General features: G+C 36.7%; 3 protein-coding genes across 10 annotated transcripts in view; 2 read left to right on the top strand and 1 right to left on the bottom strand.

Annotated features, from left to right (window-relative positions):
- Positions 1–18,492, top strand: part of ATAD5 (ATPase family AAA domain containing 5) — a 41,085-nt gene extending 22,593 nt beyond the window's left edge. For 2 of the 4 annotated variants that reach the window (XM_082370854.1, XM_082370857.1), the window contains 13 exons: positions 60–156; positions 1,368–1,447; positions 1,675–1,817; positions 1,908–2,058; positions 4,419–4,595; positions 5,152–5,285; positions 5,747–5,840; positions 6,495–6,559; positions 12,775–12,955; positions 14,893–15,074; positions 15,581–16,446; positions 16,906–17,064; positions 17,171–18,492. In XM_082370854.1, the coding sequence (XP_082226980.1) occupies positions 60–156; positions 1,368–1,447; positions 1,675–1,817; positions 1,908–2,058; positions 4,419–4,595; positions 5,152–5,285; positions 5,747–5,840; positions 6,495–6,559; positions 12,775–12,955; positions 14,893–15,074; positions 15,581–16,446; positions 16,906–17,064; positions 17,171–17,249 (2,408 nt within the window). In that variant the 3' untranslated portion in view covers positions 17,250–18,492. Of the gene's footprint in view, positions 1–59; positions 157–1,367; positions 1,448–1,674; positions 1,818–1,907; positions 2,059–4,418; positions 4,596–5,151; positions 5,286–5,746; positions 5,841–6,494; positions 6,560–12,774; positions 12,956–14,892; positions 15,075–15,580; positions 16,447–16,905; positions 17,065–17,144 lie in introns of all 4 variants that reach the window. The other 2 variants (XM_082370856.1, XM_082370855.1) reach the window with 2 other exon arrangements.
- A 1,361-nt stretch (positions 18,493–19,853) lies between these two features.
- TEFM (transcription elongation factor, mitochondrial) lies at positions 19,854–24,638 on the bottom strand. 2 transcript variants are annotated; one of them, XM_082370931.1, is made up of 4 exons: positions 24,503–24,638; positions 22,790–23,253; positions 21,509–21,658; positions 19,854–20,701 (listed from the first exon to the last, which is right to left on the bottom strand). In XM_082370931.1, exons 1-4 carry the CDS (start codon positions 24,531–24,533, stop codon positions 20,264–20,266), a joined length of 1,083 nt encoding a protein of 360 aa, XP_082227057.1. In that variant the 5' UTR covers positions 24,534–24,638; the 3' UTR covers positions 19,854–20,263. The 2 variants fall into 2 exon arrangements, with proteins under 2 accessions (XP_082227057.1, XP_082227058.1); XM_082370932.1 differs by having other exon boundaries at positions 24,482–24,589.
- A 45-nt stretch (positions 24,639–24,683) lies between these two features.
- The window catches only part of ADAP2 (ArfGAP with dual PH domains 2), a gene marked incomplete at its 5' end in the record, with an annotated part of 68,199 nt that continues 66,375 nt past the window's right edge, over positions 24,684–26,507 (top strand). For all 4 annotated transcript variants that reach the window (XM_082370917.1, XM_082370918.1, XM_082370922.1 and 1 more), the window contains one exon: positions 24,684–24,819. In XM_082370917.1, the coding sequence (XP_082227043.1) occupies positions 24,684–24,819 (136 nt within the window). The remainder of the gene's footprint in view (positions 24,820–26,507) is intronic.

Raw genomic sequence — 26,507 nt, 5'->3', positions numbered from 1 at the left:
CTAAGAATATATGTTTATGCCAAGGAACAAAATACTTTAATATATATTTTTTGCTTTAGATTCTGGAACTGAAGACATGCTTTGGACAGAAAAGTATCAACCTCAGAACTCCGGTGAACTCATAGGCAATGAGCTAGCTATTAGAAAGTTACATAGGTTGGTAAAATTTGTAAAGGAATTGAGAAATAGTTTATGAATCTAGTTTTACTATTTATTTTATTTGTACTAAAATCTAGAAATTATAAAATAATACATCACAAGGTAAAATCTTAAAAAAAAAAAAAAAGGAAGAAGAATTTTCAGTGAAAAGTAAATGTACCTCTTTTCTCCTGTTTCTACTCCCTAGAGGTAAATGACTATTAAAAGTGTCTTGTAAAACCTTCCAGAAAAATTTTAATGCATATATTTGCTCCTTTCTTCCTAACAAATAGGATCATATTACTACTAATTCAGGTAATAATCCTTTGTCTATAATTCCCACCTCCAAAGAGTTCTGGAAATTGAAAGTTTATTAACTTTATTATATACATGTTATTATAGTCTTTATCAGTCCCACTTAGTAGGAGTTCATATTTTTTTAACTAGAAATATTCAGTGATTATGGATGTACTGCCACAGACCCACTAGGGGTATTATGTTTTATGTGGTATATGTACCAAATTACATTTCTAATATCTGAAAAGTCCTGAATTCTGAAACTCATCTGGCCCAAAGGATTTCATACAAGGAATTGGGACCCATAATAATAAAATCTTTGAGATTGGCATTGTTCTAAGCACTTGATCATGCTTAGCTCATTTGATGCTTAAAACAATCCTATGAGAGTAAATACTGTTCCTCATGAGGAATGAAGCCCAGAGAGTTTAAGTTATTTGTCCAAGGTCACACAGCTAGAAAGTGCTGGAGCTGGAATTTAAACTCAGTCTAGCTCCAGACTAGAACTTAATCTTTCTACTCATACTTAGCATTGGATCAATATATTAGACGTCTTTCACGTCACCATACAATCTACTCCAGTTCTTCATAGTTTCTCTGTACTGATTTCTTATGTGAGCATACATACCATAAGGTATCTTTTCCCCTACTGATGTAGTTTTAGGTTTTTCCTTTTGGAGGCTAATATAAACAGTGTTGCAGTGAATATCCTTGCACATATTGTCTTGAGTATTTAGGCAAAAATTACTTCATTTTAAAATATTCATGTCTATGTAAAATTATTTTACTATATAATTGATTCAAAAATGTTTTGGAGTTCTTAAAAACTAACAATATACCATCACTTCCCCCAACAATCATTTTAACATATCATCTAAGAGATATCTATATTCTGTGAATTATTTTTATTAACATACATTTTCTTATGGTAGTTGGTTGAAAGACTGGAAAAGAAGAGCTGAATTGGAAGAAGGACAGAATTTGAAGGGAAAAAGAGATGAGAGACAGGAAGGTATTTTGAGTCATTTTTTTCCATTTCACTGAACATTTTTAGAATTAGATTAGCTGAAAATTTTTATAAAGCTGCTTGTTTGGTATTTTATATTTGGTTTTTTAGTTTTTGTACATTGGATTTCCAACATTTATTGGCAAGAAGTTTGTGGGATTTGGTCATTGGGTTTGGTGAGACAGAGTTAATGCCTAAGCGATTGTTTTATGTGCGTTTGAATGATTTTTCAGATCCATTGGATGGCATAGACTTTAAAGGCAGTTCAGATGATGAAGAAGAGAATCGTCTTTGCAATACTGTTCTTATAACAGGGCCAACAGGAGTGGGGAAAACTGCTGCGGTATATGCTTGTGCTCAGGAGCTTGGATTTAAGGTTAGTGAATGAATGTTAATGTAATAATTACCCTTGAAACAAAAGGAAACATAAACCATTCTGCCATTTTTTCATATATTCTTCTTTTAGATATTTGAAGTGAACGCCTCTTCTCAGCGCAGTGGTAGACAAATTCTGTCTCAGCTGAAGGAAGCTACTCAGTCCCATCAAGTGGACAAGCAAGGTGTAAACTCACAAAAACCCTGTTTTTTTAATAGCTACAACATAGGCAAGTCACCAAGTAAGTAAATTATTTTCCTGAAGTTATAATGTTTAAAAAATTAAAATCTAAGAAAAGAATTTTAATAATTAGCATTTTTTAAAAATAAATTTATTTATTTTATTTATTTATTTTTGGCTGCATTGGGTCTTCGTTGCTGCACGCAGGCTTTCTATAGTTGTGGTGCGCAGGGGCTACTCTTCATCATGGTGCGTGGGCTTCTCATTGTGGTGGCTTCTCTTGTTGTGGAGCACGGGCTCTAGGCCCATGGGCTTCAGTAGTTGTGGCTCGCGGGCTCTAGAGCGCAGGCTCAGTAGTTGTAGCGCACGGGCTTATTTGCTCTGCGGCATGTGGGATCTTCGCCGACCAGGGCTCGAACCCATGTCCCCTGCATTGGCAGGCTGATTCTTAACCACTGCGCCACCGGTGAAGTCCCAATAATTAGAATTTTAATCTTTTCCTATATATAAACACATGCCTTTTTCATTTTTCTTGGACTTTATTTTTTAAAACAAATCTCAGGACCATCACATAATTTTACTCATGTATATATATTTCAATATGTAGCTCTAACTGATAAGGACTTTTTTAAAAGCATAACCATAATATCATGATCAGACCTAACAAAATTAGCTATATACCTTAATTTGATGTAATATGTAGTTTAATTTCAGTTTTCTGTTTCGAATGGTTTGTTCAAATCAGGATCCAAACAAGGTCCACAGTTTACATTTGGTTAATGTCACTTAAGTTTCTTTTAATCTAACAGCTCCCTCACTGTTTCTTTTCATGTCATTTATTTGTTGAAGAATATGGGTCATTTGTCATAAAATTTCTCACATTCTAGATTTGGCTGATTATATCTTAATGGTATCAGTTAACACATTCCTCTTCCTTGTATTTCTTATAAACTGGCAGTTAGATCTGTGGGGTTGATTAGATTCATTTCCATTTTTGTGCTGGCATACATGCGTAGACGGGGCTATGTGCTTCCTGTGGTGTCATAGCAAGAGATACGTAACGACTGGTTATCCCACTTTTAGTGATATTAAAATATTTTTACGATTACACCTCTTTCCTTGTGGTGTTAAAATGCCCTATTTTTTAAAAAAATATTTATTTATTTATTTGGTTGCATTGGGTCTTAGTTGTGGCTTGCAGGCTCCTTAGTTGTGGCATGTGAACTCTTAGTTGCAGCATGCATGTGGGATCTAGTTCCCAGACCAGGGATCGAACCCTGGCCCCCTGCATTGGGAGCGTGGAGTCTTAACCACTGCACCACCAGGGAAGTCCCTAAAATGCCCTATTTTTATGACATGATAGTGATATCTATGATCATTTTTTTCAAGCTCAAAATTTTTACTAAGTTTTTCAAACACCTATGATATGCAAGGTCTATGATAAGATCTCTGGAGATGAGGGTACAAAAAAAGAATAGTACACAGTCATGGAATTGTGCACATATGCTGGTACATAAAGAAGATCCTGCTCTGAGTCCATATGGTAATAACTAGCACTTGTAAAGGCTGAATGAGGGTACTTAGAGAGGAGCAAAGGACATGCTCTGGAATAAATGCCAGGCCGCTTGTTGGGCTTCTTAAGGGTAGACATCAGCCATTTATTTTTTAACTTTGTATCCATCTTTCATAGCATATCTAGAAAAACATACCGTTTGCTTGCAATATCAGTTTACTGTGGGCGAAATTGAAGTTGCACAAGAAAGTCTGTAATGTGCTCAGTATGTACCGATATCACTTTTTCTCCAGCCTCTTCTGACCTCAAGCAGATGTAGACAGAGTGAATTAAGGGATCATGAAGATTTTTGCTTCAAGAATATATATTTCTTTTTTTTTTAATTTTTATTTATTTATTTATTTATGGCTGTGTTGGGTCTTCGTTTCTGTGCGAGGGCTTTCTCTAGTTGCGGCAAGCGGGGGCCACTCTTCATCGCGGTGCGCGGGCCTCTCACTATGGCGGCCTCTCTTGTTGCGGAGCACAGGCTCCAGACGCGCAGGCTCAGTAATTGTGGCTCACGGGCCCAGTTGCTCCGCGGCATGTGGGATCTTCCCAGACCAGGGCTCGAACCCGTGTCCCCTGCATTGGCAGGCAGATTCTCAACCACTGTGCCACCAGGGAAGCCCAAGAATATATGTTTCTTGGAAAAGAGTATCTTTTCCAAATGATTGGTTTTGCCTTCTCTACTGGTAGAATAACTAACAATACAGTAATATTTGACTGTAAAGAGAATATAAGAATGAAAAAGAATTTTTATACCTTTGCCTTTTAACTGGTAAGAGTAGAAGTATACTGTGGATAACTCAATCTTGCCGTCTGTTTAATTTTTAGAATATTTGTCTTTAAGTGCAATTTGTTTTTGGCAGAAAAATTAAGCTCCCCCAAGAAGGTTGTTACATCACCAAGAAAACTTCCTCCACCATCACCACAAAGTAGTGGACCAAAGCGAGTACTTCCACCTAAAACTTTGGCAAATTATTTTAAAGTGTCTTCTAAGCCAAAAAATAATGAACAAATAGGAGCACTTCTGGAAAATAATAAAGGTAAGATACTAAATTGACAGAGACCCTGATAACATAAAAATATGATCATAGTTCATGAGTTCCTATTGCTATTTATTAAACCTCAGTTACACTGAAGGTCATATATATAGGGGTACTGATACTTTGTTTCAGGTTTTTTTTTTTTATTTATTTATTTTTGGCTGTGTTGGATCTTTGTTGCTGTGCGTGGGCTTTCTCTAGTTGCAGCGAGCCGGGCTACTCTTCGTTGCAGCGAGCCGGGCTACTCTTCGTTGCAGTGGCAGGCTTCTCATTGTGGTGGCCTCTCCTGTTGTGGAGCACGGGCTCTAGGCACGTGGGCTTCAGTAGTTGTGGCGCACAGGCTTAGCTGCTCCGTGGCATGTGGGATCTTCCCAGACCTGGGCTTGAACCCGTGTCTCCTGCATTGGCAGGCAGATTCTTAACCACTGCACCACCAGGGAAGTCCAGTTTTTTTCAGTTTTGATAATGGATTTCAGTTTGAGTTTATTCTGTGGAAATATCCAGTGTTCTATTAAAAGTTGATTTTATCTAAAATATTAATGTTTTATTTATGCAGGAATCAAAAATTCTTTTGAACAGAAACCAATTATTCAGACTAAATCTACAAACACAACTAATAAAAATGTCAAAGAGTTTGGGGCTGAGGAACCCAACAGGAAAAATGCAACATCTCTCATTCTGTTTGAGGAGGTAGGCTTACAGAGGTATACATTTGTGATACCTCCTGATAAAAGCTTATTCTAAAGATTACTGTATGTTTTACTATAAAGGACTGTAAGATAACCAAGAAGGTCAGGAATAATTGTATCTATTTGAAATTAAAGTGAATGAAACTGTCAGCCATAGAAGAATTTTTCAGGAACATGATTAATGCAATGCAGTTACTGTTTAGTGTTTGTAGAAATTATTCTGACCCATACTTATCCAATTATAGGTGACTGCATTTTTTTGTTTTTAATGTTTGATAATTTTTTTACCCTTTTAATAGTATAAGACATTGTAAGCTTTCGGCATGGTGTGAAGTCACACTGTTCACAAATTCATAAATTCTGTCTCTAATAGACATATAGTGTATCTACTGTGTATATGTAACAGATATCCAATAAGTGTATTGTTACTACATTAATATTCTAATAGCCATTTGTTCTTAGGTTGATGTCATTTTCGAAGAAGATGCTGGGTTTTTGAATGCAATCAAAACATTCATGGCAACCACGAAAAGACCTGTAATCCTTACGACAAGTGGTAGGTAACCAGTGATTTTACAATTGATTACTTTTGGTTAAAATATCTGGGGAAAGCTTCTAATTTTAATTAGATATGTTCCCTTAGAAATCTGCTGGTAAATTAAGTCTGTTTTTTTCCCTAAAGCGAGGAGGCTTCTAGATCTTTTTTTTTTTTTTTTTTTAATTATTTTTGGCTGCATGGGGTCTTCGTTGCTGCACGCAGGATCTTCATTGCCACGTGCAGGATCTAGTTCCCTGACCAGGGATCAAACCTGGGCATTGGGAGCGTGGAGTCTTAACCACTGGACCACCAGGGAATTCCCTATATATTGTATTATAACGTTCTTTTCTAATATTTGTCATTGCAAATATTCAGTAGAATATCTCTGCTGTGGATTTCTGTTGGAAAATGTGTTAGACTCTACTTAGAAATTAATAGCCCGTTTGATAGTTAATGATTGTACTCTAAAAATATCGATAAAAATCATATTAATCCCAAGTGAGATGGTAGTTTAATTAAAAAGTCAAGATAGAAGTGCAGTTCCTTAACGATTTGTAATTTGCATATTTTATTTTCATTACTGATGAAATATAGAATACTTTCATAGGAAAGTATGACTAGAGAAAGTACCTTAGTGGTCTTAATGTTTAAAAATATGTTTTTTCCCTATAGATCCAACATTTAGTTTAATGTTTGATGGCTGCTTTCAAGAAATTAATTTTAACACTCCTTCACTGGTAAGTTTTGAATTTTGATCAGCATATATTATATATCACAATTATATAAAAAGTGGTTTATTATAAAATTTAGTTATAATTTTAAAATGTGGTTACTAAGGGGTATGTTAAAATTTTTGAGTTTTAGGAGACTTCTGATTATCTTTTTTTTACTTTAAAAAATACCTTTTTCAAAATTCATGTATTCAAATTTTTACTAGACTCCAGTGTTCATTAGGTCTTTTTCATAGTAACCAGTGCTTTACTGAGGTGAAATTTGCATACAGTTTAAAATGCACTTAAGTATACAAATTGAAAAATGTGAACAGAGATAAACATCCATGTAACCATCACCCAGATCAAAATACAGAACATTTCCATCACCTCCAAAAGTTCCCTTGGGTCCTTTTTAGTCAGCACTCCCCTCTCCACCAGAGATAACCACTATTCTAATGTGTATTAACTCAGATTAGTTTTGTCTATTCTGAAATTTAAAATAATAGGAAACATTATGTGTCCTTTTATATCTGGTTTCTTTCATTTAACATTATGTTTTTTAGATTTATCCATGCTGTTCTGTCAGTGGAATTGTTGAATCATATGCATTATGTTATTTTTATTTGTTTAGCTTTTTAAGAATCTGCCAGATAGGTTTCCAGTGCATGAGAATTCTGGCAAGTGTTGTCAGTCTTTTTAACTTTGGCCATGGTAGTGGTATCCATCTGTGTGTGTGCATGTTTGCTTTCTGTTAATTAGCTTTCAAGTATAGTTTATTTACAGTAAAATACACCCACTTCAAGTGTATGGTTCAAAGAATTTTGACAAATGTAGTTACAGAACATGTCCATCAAGATAGAGAACATCTTTATTACTTCCAAAAGTTCCCTTGTGTGCCGTTGTGTTCTGTCCTTTGTCCTAACCCCTCGGCCCTGCCGACTACCAGTATGTTTTCTGTCACTGTAATTTTGCCAATTGTAGAATTTCATGTCAATAGAATCTTATAATATGTAGTATTTTTTACTTAGTTTCTTTCACACACCATAATGCTTTTTCAGATTTGCTCATATTACCTGTGCCAGTAGTTTCTTTCCTTCTTTTTTTTTTAATAAGTTTATTTATATATTTATATATATTTTATTTTTGGCTGCGTTGGGTCTTCGTTGCTGCGAAGGGGCTTTCTCTAGTTGCAGTGAGCGGGGGCTACTCTTTGTTGTGATGCGCGGGCTTCTCAATGTGGTGGCTTCTCTTGTTGTGGAGCACGGGCTCTAGGCGTGGGCTTCAGTAGTTGTGGCATGCAGGCTCAGTAGTTGTGGCTCACGGGCTCTAGAGCGCAGGCTCAGTAGTTGTGGCGCACGGGCTTAGTTGATCCATGGCATGTGGGATCTTCCCGGGCCAGGGCTTGAACCCGTGTCCCCTGCATTGGCAGGCGGATTCTTGACCACTGTGCCACCAGGGAAGTCCCTTTCCTTTTTATTAATGAGTAGTATTCCACTGTATGGATATACCTTACATATATGAATATGTCTATCATATTCACCTACTGATAGACATTTGGGTTGTTTACAGTTAAACTATTATAAATAAAGCTGCTGTGAATATTCACATTGAAGTCTTTGTCTGGACATATATATTTCCATTTCTTTTACTTAAATACTTGTAGGTAATTGTTGGTCCACTAAACAGAAGAGCCTGACAATCTATTTTCTGAAGTTTTCCAATGATTTGCATTCCCACTAGCAATGTATGAGAGTCCAGTTATTTTTCACATACTTACCAGCACTTGGAATTGTCCATTTGTTTGATTTTATTCATGTTAATAATTACATATTGGTATCTCCTTGTGGTTTTAATTTGCATTTCCTAAATGACTTATGATGTTGAGCATCTTTTTCATATGTCCCATTTGCCATCAATATTTCTTCTTTGTTGAAGTGTGTGTTCAAATCTTTTGCCCATTTTTTAAATCAGTTGTTTGTCTTCTTACTGAATTTTAGCAGTTCTTTTTATATTCTAGTACCAGTTTGTATTAGATATGTGTTTTGTAGATATTTTTCCCCAGTTTGTGGCTTATCTTTTCTTTCTTTTTTTTGTAAAGAGTAGTTAAAAGTTTTTAATTTTAATGGAGTCCAGTTTACCAAGTTTTTCTTTTATTTGTTTATGATTTTTGTATCCTATTTCAGAAATCTTTACCAAACCTAAGCTTACAAAGATTTTGTCTTAGAAGAGTTGTAGTTATAGCTCTTAGATATAGGTCTTTGATCTTTTAAGTTCAAAGTTTTGTATGCAATAGTAGGTAAGATGTATGATTCATTTGTTTTCCCAATAGATATCAGTTGTTCCAGCACTGTTTGTTGAAGGAGTCTTTTTTTCTATTGAAGTACTTTTCAGTTTTGTCATATATCAATAGGCTGTGTATGCAGTCTTACTCTGTTCTATTTGTCCATGCAAAAATATGACATTGTCTCCGTTACTCTAGCTCTTTCGCAAGTCTTGAAATCAAGTAGAGTAGGTCCTCCAACTTTGTTCCTTTGCAAAATTGTTTTGGCTATCACATGTCATTAATTTCTCTTAATTTTAGAAATACGTTGTCAGTTTTTACAGTTTATTTTGGTGTTTTAATGGGAATTGCATTGGATCTATGCATCAATTTCGAGAGAACTGACATTTTAACAATATTGAGGTTTTTGATTCATGAACAGTTTCTTTATTAGGAGAGGGGGTTAATTTCTTTCAGCAATGTTTTGTCGTTTTCATTGTACAGACCTTGCACATATTTTGATAAATTTAGTCCTAGGTATTTAATGGTTTTTGATGTTATAGTAAATTACATTTTAAGATTTCAATTTCCTGGGAATTCCCCGGCAGTTCAGTGGTTAGGACTCTGCGCTTCCACTGCAGGAGGCCTGGGTTCAGTCCCTGGTTGGGGAACTATGATCCCGCAAGCCACGCACCGTGGCCAAATAAACAAAAAAAACATTCCAATTTCCAGTTGTTTTTTGCCAGTATATAGAAATACAATTGATTTTTGTATCATGTGACCTTGCTAAACTAAGTAGTTAGTTCTAGTAGTAGATTCCTTAGAATTTTCTATATTGATGGTCATGTCAGTTAAAACCACGTTTATTGCTTCCACTTTTATTTCTTCCTGTGCAATCTGTCCTTTAATTTCTTTTTGCCATATTCTAGTGGCTAGTGCCAACATACCTGCAGTATTGAATAGAATTTGGAGTGGCATCTCTAACTTGTTCCTAATGTTGGGGTGAAAGCAGTCATTCTTTCACCATTAAGTATGATATTTGCTGTATATTTTCATAGATGCTCTTTATCAGTTAGGTGAGAGTTTTTATTGTGAATGGTGTTGAATTTTGTCAAGTACTTTTTCTCCATCTTTTGAGACAATCTTATCATTTATCTTTTTGATTCTACTAATATGGTGAATGACATCGGTTGATTTTTTTAATGTCAGACCCGTCTTGCATTCTTAGGATAACATGGTCACGATGTATTATGTCCTTTATATATTTCTGGATTTGATTTGCTCATATTTTGTTATGGATTTTTGTATCTACATTCATGAAGGATATTGGTGTATAGTTTCCAGGCCATATGAGATGGGTTAGGACTTATTTTTTAGTAGTTTCTCTAGAGATTAAAATATGCATCCTGAGATTTGCATATTATACTGATTTACAGAGAATCTAAGAACCTTGTAGAAATATAAGTCCATTTACCATCCCTCTATCTTTTATGCTTTAATTTTCAAATATTTTATGTTTACACCGTTACAAACTTGATACAATGCTCTGTTTTTTGCTTTAGCCAGTCATATGTTTTAAAGAAATTAAGAGGGTAAAAAGTTGAGTTTATGTTTACCTATATGCTTGTAAATTTTGATGTTCTTCACTTCTTTATGAAGATCTGAGTTTTTCTTTGGTTTTGTTTCTCTTCAGCTTGAAGGACTTCATTAGCATTTCTTATAGAACAGGTCTGCTGGCAGTGGATGACATTAGATTTCCTTCAGTTTTTCCATCAGTACTTTACACATGTCATTTCATTGTTTTTTTTGGTCACGACTGTTTCTGTTATGTTACATAACAGAACGTCTTCATAACGTCAGCAGTTTAAAAATTTATTTATTTTTTTGCCTCATATGTAGTGTGTCATTTTCTTCTAGATGCCTTCAGGATACTCTCTTTAACTTTAGTTTTCAGCAGTTTGCTTGTGATGTTCCTAGGTATTATTTTTCATATTTGTACTCCTTGTGGTTCTTGGATATCTATAATCCTTAATTATATATCATTCCTCCAATTAGGGAAGTTTTTAGTCTCATTTTTTCAAATTTATTTTATTTTCCTTTTCTCTCTTTATCCCTTCTGGGGATTTAATTACTGGTAGGTTAGACACTTTACATTGTCCCGCATGTCACTGAGGTGTGCTGTTTCCTCCCTAACCCCCCAGTTTTTTCTGTTTGTACTTCTGCTTTGGTGATTTATATTGATTTATCTTCGAGTTACTGACCCTTTTTCCTGCCATCTCCTTTCTTCCATGAGGCCCATCCACTGTATTCTAATATTACGGTTTTTAGTTTTACGATTTTTATTTGCTTCTTTTTTATAGTTTCTATTTTTCTGCTGAGATTTCCTGTTTGTTCATTATAAGCATGTTTTCCTTAAGCATAGTTTTACTAGCTGTTCTAAAGTTCTTTGTTGCTAATTCCAACTTCTTTGTCATCTTGTGATCAGTCTCTATTGATTGTCTTGTCTCTGAGGTATTGGTTACTTTTCCTATTTCTTTGTATGTCTAGTGATTTTAGATTTTTATCTTGTACTTTGTGAATGATACATATACCAGTACATATTCTGGTTTCTGTTATGTTCCTCTGAACAAGTATTCTCCTGTTCAACTAAAATTCTGTTCAGTGCTTTTAGTTTTAGCTGGGCTGCTTTGAGACAGGCTCACACATGTGAAGTTCAAGCATCAATCAGTGATTTGCATTCTCCTTTATAGCTAGAATTTCTGTTTCTCTACCTTTGTGGACCTCCCCTCTCACTTTCCAGCTGCTGCAGTCATCCCAAACTCTGTCCCTTGGTTCAAGCCAGTAACACTGTGAGTTTCTGAGTTTTAGCTACCACTGCTGTAGCCTGCACTCAGTCAAAAATCAGTTTTAAAAGGTGTGGTGGGGATTCACCCAGGGCCATTTCATTTTTCTGAGTGTTGATTTTCCTTCCATTTTCTTTTGCCTTTTCTTTTGCCTTGGTTACTCTCTTGTTCATTCAGGTAGTTGGCTTTTTATATTTTTTTGTAGTTGATTATAGAATTTATAGTTATTATCGATGGTAAGGTTTGTCTGATAGTAGGTACTCCTTTGTTATTGAAAGCAGAATTCCCAGTCTGTGGGAAGCAGAAGTCCCAGATGTGTGCAAGAATAATATGTATGTATAGAATAAAGTCAAAGATATCATAGGGGAAAATATTTTTTAATTGTCTTGTTTACTGTAATGTAAAAATGCTAGTGGTCTTGTAAAATCTGTGAAATGTGAATATAATTTTATATGTTTTAGCTCTTCAAGGTAAAAAGCTTTCCATAAACAACAATGGGAAGAGAACTGTACATATTTTGTTGTTTTATAAAAAACATAGCAATATTAATTGTACACTAACTAAAATGAAAAAAATGTACTTGGTTTATTTACTGCCAACAAATAACATGTATTTAAAATTTTTTCTTCTATTTCTTGCTTACATACATTTATTCTTTTATGCATGCATTTATATAATTTTTGAACTCTGGTTTTCAAAAATTATATAGTAGGTATTTTTCAGTACCACTGTAGTATTTCTATTTATCATTTTAATGGCTGTAAAATGTTCCATCAAGTTGTACCATTATTTAATCCTAAGGGATTTTCTTAAGGTTTAATAAAATGGCCTTCAGGATTCAGGTTGGAGGATCTCCCATAAAATTTTCCTTGCTGTCTCAGACTATATACAGTTAATAAAAGAAGTTTATGTAAATGCTTTTAATTTGGTACCATATTCCTTTATATTTTTCTAGATCAATCATTCTCAATAAGAGCTTAAGATATTGTGAATCTTAGCAAAATTTGGCTTGCTTTTTGATATGTTATTGATGTATTTCTGTTAACTCTGCAGTTGACCATGTTTCTTTCCTGTGTCTCTCTCCCTCCTACCCCCACCTCTCCCCTTCTGTCTCTCTCTTTCTCTCACTCTCTCAGCTAAATGTTGCCAGCTACCTACAGATGATCTGCTTGACTGAGAATTTTAGAACCGATGTAAAAGATTTTGTAACATTGCTAACTGCAAATACTTGTGATATCAGAAAAAGTATCCTTTACTTACAATTCTGGATTAGAAGTGGAGGTGGATTTTTAGAAGAAAGGCCATTATCTTTTTGCCGTAAGTTGATTTGTTGTAAAAGAAATTTCTGTAATGGGATCCTATATTAAAATATATGCTGTACCAAAATATTTGAAAGATTATAAAAATTTTGAGCATTGAGGTATCATGTTAATATTAAAAGAAACATACATACATCAACTTAGTTGATGAAAAGTTTTGTAAGCATTAAATGTGGGTAAATACAATTAAACTGAACCTGGAACAAATGGTTACTTGTACATTTAAAAACATAGTTTCTTATAAACAAATAGAATTATATTATTTAGTAACTTCCTTTTTTCACTTAATAAAAAAATAAGTATTGGTAATTTTTCCATATGTAAATTATTTTTAAATGACTGTATTGTAAGTTCCTTTTCAGCTTCCCTAATAGCCTATAATTCTCTCTTTCCTAAGAACTCTATTATTTCAGAAATGCTTTATTTTATTTCTTATCAATCTTCAGTCATTGTTACCTAATTCAAGTCACAGACATTTACTGAGGACTTTCTCCATGCCAGGTCCTGTGTTTATATGAATAAGACATAGTTCCTTCCCTGAAGAAGTTCATAGTTTGTGGTTTCCATGCTCCATAGTCACAGTTCTGTAGTTACAGATCCTGCTCTGGGAAATATACAAATATTTAATTTTAAAAAAGGTGAAGTTCTGTAATATTAATCCCTTATTGGTTTTCAGATTAGTTCAAAATTTAATATTCTTTTGCAAAGTATTTAATTCAATTTAGGCTGGCAGTTTTAACTATTTCTTAGAAGTAAATATGATAAATAAGACATGGATAATATCCTATTTTAAACAAAATAGTTAATAACTATCACCATATTACTGGTTATAAAATGCAGTACCAAGAACTTTAGCATTATTTCTTTTCTTGAAGATCTTAAATGCATTTCATTCCTGTCTTAAAAAAAACACACAGATACACACTCATTGGAAATCAAACAATACAGAAGTATATAATGTAAAAAGTAAAAGATCTTCCCCCACTTCTTAAAGGTAGCTACTGTTAGACCTTTATCTATGCATATACAAATATTGCTACCTACTTATTTAGCAAAATTAACCAGTACTATATGTATTGTTAAACAATTTGCTTTTTCTTACCTCACAATTTATTGTCAGTATGTATAGTTCTAGCCCTCTCTTTTTCACAGCTGCGTGCTATTCCATAATAGAAAGTGGATGTAACATAATTTAATTAACCATTACCTACTAGGTGACATTTAAGTCATCTTCAGTTTGTCGATAAAGTATGCAGTGAATATCTTTTTTAGTTTTGCCAATTTAGAAGGTGAAAAATGAATGGTATCTTATTTCAATTTCCATTTCCATGATCACTGGTAAAATCGTACATCTTTTTATGAGTTTATTCGATATTTGTGTTTCTTCTGTGACTTGCCTGTGCAGTCCTTGTCCTTTTTTCTGTTAGATTGTTTTGTAAGCCCACCCCACACCCCAGCCCCACTTAACCTATGTAGAAATCGTGTTTGTATTGTACGCTTTATGAATTAGATGCATACGGGGAGAATAAAAAAACGAGGATTAGGTCCAAAAAGTGCCTAAGGCGACTTCCCTGGTGGCGCAGTGGTTAAGAATCCGCCTGCCAATGCAGGGGACGTGGGTTCAATCCCTGGCCTGGGAAGATCCCACATGCCGCGGAGGCAGTAAGCCTGTGTGCCACAACTACTGAGCCTGCACTCTGGAGCCCATGCTCTGCAACAGGAGAGGCCACGACGCATTGCAACTAAGAGTGGTCCCCCCTGGCTGCAACTAGAGAGGACCTGCCCACAGCAAAGACCCAACACAGCCAAAAATAAATAGATAAATAAATACGTTTATTTAAAAAAAATGCCAAAGGATCTTGGATTTTAAATAATTGCTTGCTACAATTTGATAAAAATATGGATAGCTAAGGTTTTCTTTTACTAATTTTGTAGGAGGAAATAGCAGAAATGTACAACTTGTTTGCTCTGAAGATGACCCTGATTCCAAAAATAATGCTAAAAATACTAAAAGGAATCCAACGGACCTTCCCAAATGTGACACTGGCTGTGCTGAGACCTTGTTTGGCCTTAAGAACATTTTTTCCCCATCTGAAGACTTATTTTCATTTTTGAAGGTATTTTCAATGTCTAGTAAATTTATGTTCTTTTTCATCTTCCCAACACTCACTTCTGTCTTTTGAATCTTAAGGTTAACTTAAATTTACCAGTAATTTTTACAGGCTTCAGATTTCTGATTTTAGCACATTGTACCACTTTGACAAATGGTGCATAGGCATTGCTCTAAATGTATATTATAGAATTTAGAATAGAACTTAGAAGTATTTCAGATAAAAAAAGACAATTTCAGAACAGTAGTTTTTTAGCAAATGAGCTTCTAATGATTGAATTAGGGTATATACTGACTATTAGAGAATTTAATTTTTTAAATTAACAGTCTAAGTTAATCTTTTAGACTCATGATACTATTTGATGTATTAGGGAAGAGTAGGTTAATAAAATTATGAGGGTTAGCGACTCATTACTTTGAAAATAGATAGGAATGACACTATATTCATATAGGTAGAAAAATGTTCAGACTATGTACTGTTATGACATTTCTTTACTCAATATTGTTTTTCAGCACAAAATCAGAACAAAGGAAGAATGGCATAAGCTCATCCAGCTTCTTACAGAATTCCAAATGCGGAATGTAGATTTCTTATATAGTAATCTTGAGTTCATTCTACCATTACCTGTTAATATCATTCCAGAAACAGAAAACTTTTCTGGTTCATCAGTAAGTGTGGACACCAATGCAGCAACAAAAAATATGAAATGTCTTGCTAGGAAACCTTCTGAAGGAGAGAAGCCATTGAAAAAGTCACAAAAAAGGAAACGTAAGAAAAAGATGGTAATTTTAGATGATAGTGACTTATTTGACACCGAATTGGACTTTTCTGATGAATTTATTAGCCTTTCCTCTGCATCTTCTCCAAATTCAGAAGAAAGCAAAGCCAGAGATAAAGAAAGCAATCCAGAGGCAAAGAAACTAAACAAATGTCTAGAGTCAAAAGTTGAATCTATTCCTCGTTCTCCTAAAACACCAGCAGAAAAAAAATATTCTGTCCTTGTTTCTCACTGTTTAAATTCTCTCACTGAGTTCATGGACAACATGTCCTTCTTAGATGCCCTTTTAACTGATGTAAGGGAACATAGGGAATTTGGTAAAAATGATTTTGGCTGGACAAATGGAAAGGTTAAAAGTGGACTTTGTGATGAGTTTAGTCTCGAGAGTAGTGATGGATGGACTTCTCAAAGCTCTGGAGAATTAAAGGCAGCTGTAGAAGCTCTCAGCTTTACTAAATGTTCTTCTACTATTTCAAAAGCGTTGGAAACCTCCCTGAATTCTTGCAAGAAAGTAGGAAAAGATCCAACAAAAGAACTTACATTTTATGTTTCACAAAAGCGCAACAATGTACACTTCAGTCAGTCAGCAGCTAATTTAGAGTAAGTCTTGACTTCTGTTTACTTTTTATTTTTAAATAATAAATGGTAAAGGGGAAATTATTAGTTTCTTTCTCTTACTAATTTTGAAATGCTGGGCTTTATTGATCATGGTAAGCCCTTCATATTAATAATGTAGCTTCTAATGAGACAGTTAAGGAGACCAGCCTGATTGCTGGGAAGAAAAGGTGAGAGATTGGGGTGGGGGTTAGATTTGGGAGACTCTTGGATAACAGGGAAGGGGTCTGGATTTGCTATGCAGACAGCAGGTAGCCATTAAAGTCTTTTCAGTATGGGAGTGACTGATGTGTTGAAAATGATATAGGAAGTGAATCTGGAATACAGTTAATCTAGTCTAGACCAGAAGCAGGGAGAAGCAGAGGCCAGCAGCTGGTTTTGGGATTGTTGCATTTTTATTGGGCATTAAAAATCAAAAAATAATGCATTACTTTTAATTTACAGCAGTGCTTGGAAGAGGATAGCAGTCATCAAAAGTGTGTTTTCTAGCCTATCTCTTCCGAACCTGGGTAATAGACAAGCTAGTATAATAGAATACTTGCCAACTCTTCGAAACATTTGTAAGACTGAGAAGCTAAAAGAACAAGGAAAAAGTAAAAGAAGGTAGTTTCTGTAAAAACATTTTATGTAACTATTTCAAGACTGATAAATATTCTCATCTGATGGAACTATTAATATTTAAGTGTGTTTTTCCTTGTAATTTTGACAGATTCCTGCACTATCTTGAAGGAATTCATCTTAACATTTCAAAAGAGACTATGAACACTTTGGCAGCTGGCTTCCCTTAATATCCTACATTTACAGTGTCTTGTACAGATTCTTACATGGTCTTTAAGAGACATTTTTATAGTGATTTTCATGGAAGAGTTTATTTCTCTTAATGTACATTTAAAACAGACTATTTGTATATTTTTTATTAGTGTGTAAATATTTAGAATGAAAAGATTTGAGTTACAAATTGTATTTATAATTGTGGTAGTGGTGGGGTTTTTTTGAATTTTTTTGTATTATCTGATTTAGTGTTGTTGGAGTATTTTTGTATGTGTGTGAGCTGTTTCTAGAAGGTAGAGTTCATTGAACATTTCTAAAGGTGCTTCAGTGCTGAACTAATCCATAATTTTTCCCCTTTTGGTGACCCTTAATCCAGGCTGTGAATGTGAATCACCTAGGTGATAATCTTTTTTAAAAATAAGTTTACACAATCCAAAATACAAAATAACATGTATAATACATAAGCAGACTTCCTAGGAAAGAAATTTCAAAAAGTAAGATCTTCCTGATAAAATTATTTTTAGTGTACTCATCCAGCATATTCTACCATGTGAATCACTGAACCCGGACAAGGTGAAATCAAGATTATGAACTGTAGTTTTCATAAATCTTTTTTAGCAATCATACAAATGTGATATCTTGTATATTTTGACAACTCAAATCATTTGTACATTTTTCTTGTATTTTTATATCATCGATGTTTTATTTCATAAAGATATTAATGATAATATAAACATTTTGGACAAACTGCTATTCACTGAAACTGTAACAAAGGGTTCTACCCTAGGATTTCTACATGATAGCCATTTCGACTTAAGGTTATATTTTTGGAGAAAGTATATATTTTTAATTACAAGATTTTAAAATACCACATTTCACTGAAAATCATTTTTGCAATCAGATGTATCTGAAAGTAGTTTCCTATTTCAAGTGTTTATATATTAGCTTAATATTCAGTTACATTATCTGGTGAATTAATTTTCACTTCAAAAGGTAAGGATCCTAATTTTGTACAGTTGAAAAATAGATGTATACCTGTGTGCAAAATGTTTTTACCTCTTATTTGTTCAACCTACCTTTTCTTGTATTGATAGTACACTGATTTAATTAAAGGCTAAAGCTAAAAGACTGCAATGTTTAGAGAGTTCCAGATGTAATCATCTGGGTAAATATGGATATTGTATAGGCTTGGATATAGGCTATATCTTATAGGTTTTGTCCCTGTACAAAAGAGAGAATAACATCTAAGGCATTTTTTTTTTAAGTATATGGATTTATTTTTTTCTACTGAATGCAAAAGTCCACTACCTGTAGAGTATTTACCAGTTAATTTGGTCTTTAATTATTAGAAAATTTGGATAATCCTCATCAATTGAGGAACCAAAGTAAAATAACTCCATAGAATTGTATTTAAATGATCAAAAACCAAGAAATAATGGGGGTATTTTCCTCCCTAATAGGGACACATTTAATATCTTTTTTTTTTTTTAAGGTTAAGCATAATTTTGAGAAAATTTTCTCAATTCTTAAAGGTGTCTGTAAGACTTAAGATTTACTTTTGTGATAAAAGTAACCAAATTTGATGACTCTTCAGTACTTAGCATCTTATCCTATAAATGTCTAATTTGGACACATTTCACTACAGCTATTTCCAGAAATGTAAGAAGTAGAATGCCACACATCTGGCATGAACAATTGAATAGTTGGTGAAACTGTTTACTGAAGTATAAAACAATGGCAAATGAGATGGTCAGGAGGAAAGAGAATGATTTCAGACGTGTACTTGGAGGTATCTACAACAGTTCCGAGGTGGAGATGCTCACGTATACAGTCACATATGTAGAGATTTACATGTGCATGGCCACAAGTTTAGAGTGTACATCAAACTGCCTAGGGAGTTGGAGGTGCTGGAAGGGAGGACTTCCATGTATTTTATAGATTTCTGATTATTTGAATTTTTTTTTTTCCCAACAAGTATACTTCACTTTTAGATTAAAGGAAAGAAAAGACTTAATGCTTTGACATCAGAGAGACTTGGGTTCAGTATAGGTGAGATATAATGAGGGCCTGAACTAAGGCAAGTCTAATGGAAATGGAGAGATGTGGGGAAAAAAGTGCTACTTTTCTCAAAAGATGGTCTGTTAAGTAAAATATTTCAAAGTTTAAAAATGAGCCTAGGGACTTCCCTGGTGGCACAGTGCTTAAGACTCCGCACTCCCAGTGGAGGGGGCCTGGGTTCGATCCCTGGTCAGGGAACTAGATCCCATATGCATGCTGCAACTGAGAGTTCACATGCCACAACTAAGGAGCCCACATGCTGCAACTAAGACCCGGCGCAACCAAATAAATAATGTAAAAAAAAAAAAAAATGAGCCTATTGGGCTTCCCTGGCAGTCCAGTGGTTAAGACTCCATGCTTCCACTGTAGGGGGCACAGGTTCGATCCCTGGTTGGGGAACTAAGATCCTGCATGCTGCGTGGTGCAGCCAAAAAAAAAAAATGAGCTTATTAAACAAAGCTTGTTTGTTTTGGGCTTAATAGATTGAGCTGATGAAAACTCCCTTCTGGAGGCAGTGCATCAAACCACATTGTACTTTCAGAGTAAGAGGAGGATTCCACAAGTTGTGTTATCAATTATATTTAGCTTTATTCCCACGGTGAGCACCATCCAGAAAATTCATTATTCCCTATTTTAACAGTATGATAATAATGCAAATCCTTTAGTATAGATGGCATTTGCCTTTTAAGGAAGATAACTTTGTTTCTTGTTTTGGATGTTTAGGGAACATCTTATTTTCTAACGCTTAAACCCAAAAGGCACAGAATCTCATATTTATTGATTTAGCCTTGGTTTATTATTGTGTAAACCATTCAGTAGCCAAAAGTCTGACTTTAAACATCTAAATACACTCAAACTTATGTTTTCTTCTCCATTAACATGGATGTTCAAAACAGTTGGTTTTACAACTTCAGACCTAATAAATATAAATTAATATGATATTAAGAACATGTAACATACTAACCTCAGAATTTTAAGATTCAGTATTAAAAACTGCCAGTTCATAGAAGGCAATAGCTTGTAATAATGAATCATATAACTCTTCTACCCTGTATTGTTCAGTAGATGAAAACATCTGTCTGTAGCGGACTATCTTATCTGGTGGGAAGAATACCCGAGGCTCTTCTTTCAGTACAGACTCTGAGAGGAGCTGCTTCACTACCTCTTTTCCACTAGTCCGTGTGTCACCAATCATCAGTTCAAAGTGCTTCCCCACTGCGTTTCGATTCATGCTCAGCACCTGATGACGGCCATCCCGGGTAAAAGTCGTATTCAGCAAGGCATACAGCATGGCTTCCATGATGTGGAAATGTAATAGTATAGGAAACAGAGATGAGTTCTGAAATGAAGGTCCTGTTTTCTCCAGAACATAGAAGTCGGCTTTAGGCATCTTTGAAACAACTGAAGAAATCTTTTTTTTTGGGGGGGGGGGGGGCGGGGGGGGGAGAAGGAGGGAAGATAAAATAAGTGAACAGAAATAATTCATTAAGTTTTATTGTTTGGGCCCCCTCTCTGTCCCACTTCTATTTTTTAAATATATAACTTACATAATATTGCTACTGACAATTCTGAAGTAATTGAAAAAGCACTTTATGAAGGGGTCAGGACAGCCAAGTTCTTTCTAGCAGGAACAAGCTGAGCTAAGACAAGTCAGTTAATCCTCCTAATTACTAGTTTCTTCATCTGTACAATGGGCTTCATAATTCCTAAAAACTATATTGGCTTTAAGATTAGACAAAATTGTCTTATTTAGCTTTTAAAAAATTCTAGGGTAGAGTATATGGTTGGAATAACTAGCCTAGAATCAATCACCTGTGCAACTGACTAATCACATCATATACTTGATTGAACCAGTTTTCATAGATATAATCAGGATGATCATTACTGCCCATCTCACCAGGTTTTGAAGACTAAATGAGACAATAAGTAATAGCGTTTGAAGAGTAAGCTTTATAAATATGGTAATGAAGTTTCTTAACATTTAGAGTAATATACTTTACCACTGATTTTCTCAGGATCTGCCTTTGATTCATAAGGCATTTCTTGAAATAAATGATTCAATTTTTAAAAAATCGTAAGTGATGGAAAACATAGGAATGGGTGAATAATAAGTACCAAAAGAAAACCCATCCTTACTATCTTATTTCATTCCTTTTAGGACTAAAAGACGACACAAGAAGCTCTAGCAGGTAGGGCTTTGGAGGTGCAACTGCCTTACCTCTTCTAAGTAGGCAGATGATAGGTACGTTCCTTTCATCAATCGGCAATATTCAGTTTGCTGCCAGTCCAGCACTGCCAATTGACGATCAAGGTGAGCCCAGGCAATTCTTCGAGTACCAGAAACAATGGATACAATACTATTAATCGCCTAAAACAAAAAAGGCTGGTTTAATTACAAGTGTAAACATTTTAACATATAAAATTTAAGATACAAACTCAGAAATCCAAATTATGTAATAGAAGTATATTTACAGTTTATGAACTAAGAATTGTTAAAGAGTAATTATTATTAAAAGGTAACCAGTAGCAGTCTTTTACTTGTTGAACAGAACTTTTACTTGTTCTCAGCACCTAGCTCAAAGTAGGCATTCAAATATTCAAATGTTGCTGGGGAATGTGCCAGATACTGGGAAACAAGGGACATAACCATATATTATAAGAAATGCCACCATACAAGTTACACTGTAGAGAGGAGAAATGGTCAGGAAGACTTACTGGAGGACTAGGAGAATGAGTAAAGTGGTAAACGGGGAGTTATTTGCCCAGATGTCTGCAAATACAGGCTGACACCTCTCACTCAGGCAGTGGAATAAAGAGTGCAAGTGGGAAAAGGGCAGAAGGGTAGGCAGATTTCTGCAAAAAGTAACTTCCTTTATCCTGAGAGCTACAGGGAGCCACCAAAGCATATAACATTCAGGTGTAACATGAGATATACATTTCAGAAAGAACATGGACAGCTGTGTGGAAGGTGGACGGGAGGCGTCTATAGACTAGAGGTGGGGATTTGTGTTAGGTGCCTGTTGCACAACAAAGTATTAAGAATCTAGGTCACAGTGAAGAAGCACAAGAAACAGATCAGAAGTAATAGGAGTAGAATGAACATGTGAGATGAAGGAGAAGCCTAGGAAAACAGCCATGTATCTTCTCAACATTCCTCCTAAATAAGTCTTGCCCAGACCTACTTCTCTACATCAACTGTCCTTTCTTCCTAGAATGCCTTCCTCTTCCCGCTAGCCTAGTTCTCTCTCCATGATCCAGGCTGAGTTCTTCTAGTAAACATTCCCCAATGCACAGTTCTCTCCTCTAAATTGCCAATTTACTACCTGTACATCTCATACTTTGAAAATAACCATATAATAGATTATCTATTTATATGTGTATCTCTGGGCCCACCAACTAAACTATAATATGCCTGAAGAACCCCGTCTTGGTGCTCAGAATAGTGCTTTGGTTCCCAAATATTTAGGCAGTATAAGACGCATTAAGAAAAAAAGTATACCTTAAGTCTCTCTCTTCCTATTTCTGGTTTGATGAGCTTTCTCAAGAGACGATTTTCCTGTAACTTCCTTTTTTTCCCTCCAGTCTCTGGATTAAGAATGGAGTTACAAACTTGAATGGTGGTTTTATACTGGAACAAGGGCACATTCATTAAACTCTCCAAATTCTGAAATGGCCCAAACTTTTCTCTGTGCTCTACAATGCTGAGGGACTTTTTTCCACGGAGCAATGTGAAAGCTTCAAGTTCTTTATTAGACGCTGTATTCAACACATGCAAGATGGAAGCCTGCTGTTCTGAAGAGAAGAGCTTGTCAAGTGCCTTTCCAGACTCCTTTGCGTTTTCATCAGAAAAATCAACATGGGGAATAATTTTCTTTGGTGCAGTGGATTTTTTCCGACAGCAGGAATTATGTAGGGCCTGGAATAAGGAGGACCCTAATGGAACTGGAAAACATCTCCACCTCCCTAAAAGGAAATTTTAGGAAAATGTAAGTTGAGACGTCTTAGTTCCTTTTAGCATTAGTTGTGGCCTAACCAGAGCCTTTGCAAAGTGACATTAACTTTCCTATAATTTAACAACTAGTGGGGTTTCCCTGATGGCGCAGTGGTTAAGAATCCGCCTGCCAATGCAGGGGACACGGGTTCGAGCCCTGGTCCGGGAGATCCCACATGCCGCGGAGCAACTAGGCCTGTGCGCCACAGCTACTGAGCTTGCGCTCTAGAGCCCGCGAGCCACAACTACTGAGGCTGCGTGCCACAACTACTGAAGCCCGCGTGCCTAGAGCCCGTGCTCCGCAACAAGAGAAGCCGCCACAATGAGAAGCCCAGGCACAGCAACAGAGAGTAGCCCCCGCTCGCTGCAGCTAGAGAAAGCCCACGTGCAGCAACGAAGACCCAACGCAACCAAAAAGAAAGAACTAGCGGATCATATCTATAAGAGATATCTTCTGATTTTTATGGATAACGCCTAGGTTTTACTACCTAGAAATCTTATTTTATGTCCATAAAGAAGCATGTATTTAAAAAAATGATTTCAACTGCTTAACGTTTTTGAAACTTTTAACCTTAGAGAAATCTTTTTCCAATTAATAGATCTTTTAAACAATATTTATCTTCAATAGTTTCTTTCTCATCCAGTGGAACTAAATAAAACTAAATTTTAGGGAATTCTCTGGCAGTCCAGTGGTTTAGGACTTGGTGCTTTCACTGCCAGGGCCAGGGTTCAATCCCTGGTGGGGGAACTAAGATCCCGCAAGCCACATGGCGCAGCCAAAAAAAGAGAAAAACAACCAAATTTTATACGTTTATAATAAATGTTTTAGCTGAGTGGTAGATTTAAGGGCGGTTTTTATTTTCTTTTGTACACTTTTCAAGATTTCTACCATGACTATATTTCTACAAAGAAGAAAAACCATATAAGGAGCAACTTTGTAAAACCAATGGAAACTTTGACATTGCGGCCACAGGACAATAACGCATCCAGAAGCAAGCAAGCAGCCGTTAGACTCTGAACCCTCCGCCCTCGGCCCAGTCCGAGGAGTCGCTCGTGGACCCCTAACCCAGGGAAGAAAGCACAATCGCTCCTAGGCTCGGCGACCAGAACCGCCCCGCCAACTCAGCGGGGACTCCAAGACACGGAACCCAAGGGGGAAATACTCCAGGACCAGGGGCTAATGTCAGACGGGAGATTCACCTAGTATTGCAGGCACCCTACCTCCCGCCAAGAGGAGACTAAGGATGTTCATCTTCCACGTTAAAGCAGTAGGTTCCCGCGCCCGTCTTCCTCCACTAACTTCCGGTTCCTGCGTGCCTCGCCCAAAAGCGCCCGGCCTTTCAGTAGAAAGGTTCCAGCGGAAGCGGCGTTCCGGCCGGCCCGAGCTGGTTCCCGCTGGGCTATGGGCAGCCGCTTCGCTGCGCCTCTTGGCAGACGCCGGCCGGGATTGTGCCGGGATCCGGAGCCCCCGGGTGCGCCGCAGGCTCCTTCCACTGCATCCGGGAAACGGCCTCGCCCTCTCCGGCCCCTGACTGCCGGTGAGCAGAATGTCTGGGAAGAGAACGCCTGGGCGGGTTTTAGCCTGTAGTTGGCAAGATCCCTCCTTTGGGGAGACTCTCTGGGTTTATTATCTAGGCATACAGATTGATGAGCTCCTATTGGGGCCCTTCCTAGAGTCTGGTGGGGGAGTGTAGGCAGGAACATACATAACCAAATCACCAGGTAAAATGGAATAACTGGGACAGATGCGAGGTGGTGTTTCAGGAGCTCAAAGGGGGAACTGTGTGAAGACAGCCTTCAAGGAAGGGAGAGGTGGGAGGAGGTGGCTTTGACACTGGGCCTCGAAAGTATCCTATTTGGAAGGGATGGAGAGAGCTGAGGCTGGCTCCAAATTTGGCTGGGCCTCGAATGCAGAATGGAGCAGCTGAATAGTTCCACGAGGTAACTGGAAACCACCGGGGCTTTTGTAGAGTCAGATCTGAGGTGTGTTTCTAAAAATTGGGGCATATGCCGAAGTGTGAGGCCGGATTGGAGGTAAAGAGCCTGGTAGCAAAGTGTATTTGGAAGCTAGTGTATCTTCTCAAGGGACAGGCAACCATAAGGAACTGAACCTGGGAGGTTGTGTGATCAGGCCACTCAGGATGACTGTTCTCTTGCTCTCTGTACATCCCCTGCTGGAACAGTCCCTGCTTCTCCTACACCCTACTCAGGTGGCTGACCTTCGCTCCTAATCATAGAGCCTAATCAGTAAATGCCTTTGTACTTGCCCCCAGCCCCAGCTAGTGATTTTTCTAATCTATAGCCCAAAACATCTCCACTGGGATAGTTTATCAAAGGGGCAGTGAGGGGCTGTGCTCCTCTGCTGGTTTCCCTGGTAACCAATGTACCCATCTGACGTCATTTCCCTCTGTAACTGGTGACCTCTCCCCCCCACACACACACCCAATGAAGACTGCTACCATGTCCTGCCCTGCACCATGTGGTGCCGCTCCAGAACCCTTTTGCTTCAAATGTGTAAGATCCCTTATCCATTAAACCACTGATGTCTCTGTTGCTGACTCTGGGTTCTTTCAGGAAAGATGGGACGACTTTAGCTAATTTTGTGAAAAACAGGGAAGTCAGGAGGGCGGTGGCTTTGGGAGGGAAAGATGGTGTGTTTGCATTTTTATGAGGCAGCAGTGTCTGTGTAGCTACTGTCCTGGAGGTGGTGGAGATGTGGCCAGTTATAAGTACTCATGAGAATTCTAGGATTCTTGCCAATTTCTGCGGAACTTAGGAATCCAACACAAAATAAAGCCAACTTTTTGTGCAAAATTCTCCAAACCAATGGGAAATAATTTCCTTTTAACTCCAAGGTTTATTCCACTTAATGAGGTGTTAATGAGTTGAAATGTATCCCTCAAAAAAGATTGTGGCCTTATTTGGAAAGAGGGTCATTGCAAACATAATCAGTTAAGATTAAAATGCCGTCACACTACAGGGGGTGGGGGGCAGCTAATCCGATATGACTGGTGTCCTTATAAGAAGACGACCCTGTGAATGCAGGTGAAAATGGAGGCGGAGCTTAGAATGATGCATCCACAAGCCAAGGCCAAGGATCATCAGCAGGTCACACACACCACAAGCTGGGAGACAGGCATGGTACAGATTTGCCTGCAGAAGGAACCAACCCTGCTTGCATCTTGATTTCAGGCTTCTGGGCTCCAGAACTGTGAGAGAATACATT

Source organism: Balaenoptera borealis, assembly GCF_965194805.1.
Source record: "Balaenoptera borealis genome assembly, chromosome: 20".
NCBI lineage: Eukaryota > Metazoa > Chordata > Mammalia > Artiodactyla > Balaenopteridae > Balaenoptera > Balaenoptera borealis.
This window is presented reverse-complemented; position numbering and strand designations above follow the sequence as displayed.

Coding starts and splice junctions, on each gene's coding strand:
- TEFM (XM_082370932.1), bottom strand. CDS start 24,533: ATGAACATCCTTAGTCTCCTCTTGGCGGGAGGTAGGGTGCCTGCAATA. Junction 23,254..24,481: donor TAGGGTGCCTGCAATACTAG/GTGAATCTCCCG, acceptor ATTTCCTTTTAG/GGAGGTGGAGATGTTTTCCA. Junction 20,702..21,508: donor CATCTGCCTACTTAGAAGAG/GTAAGGCAGTTG, acceptor CCAAAAAAAAAG/ATTTCTTCAGTTGTTTCAAA.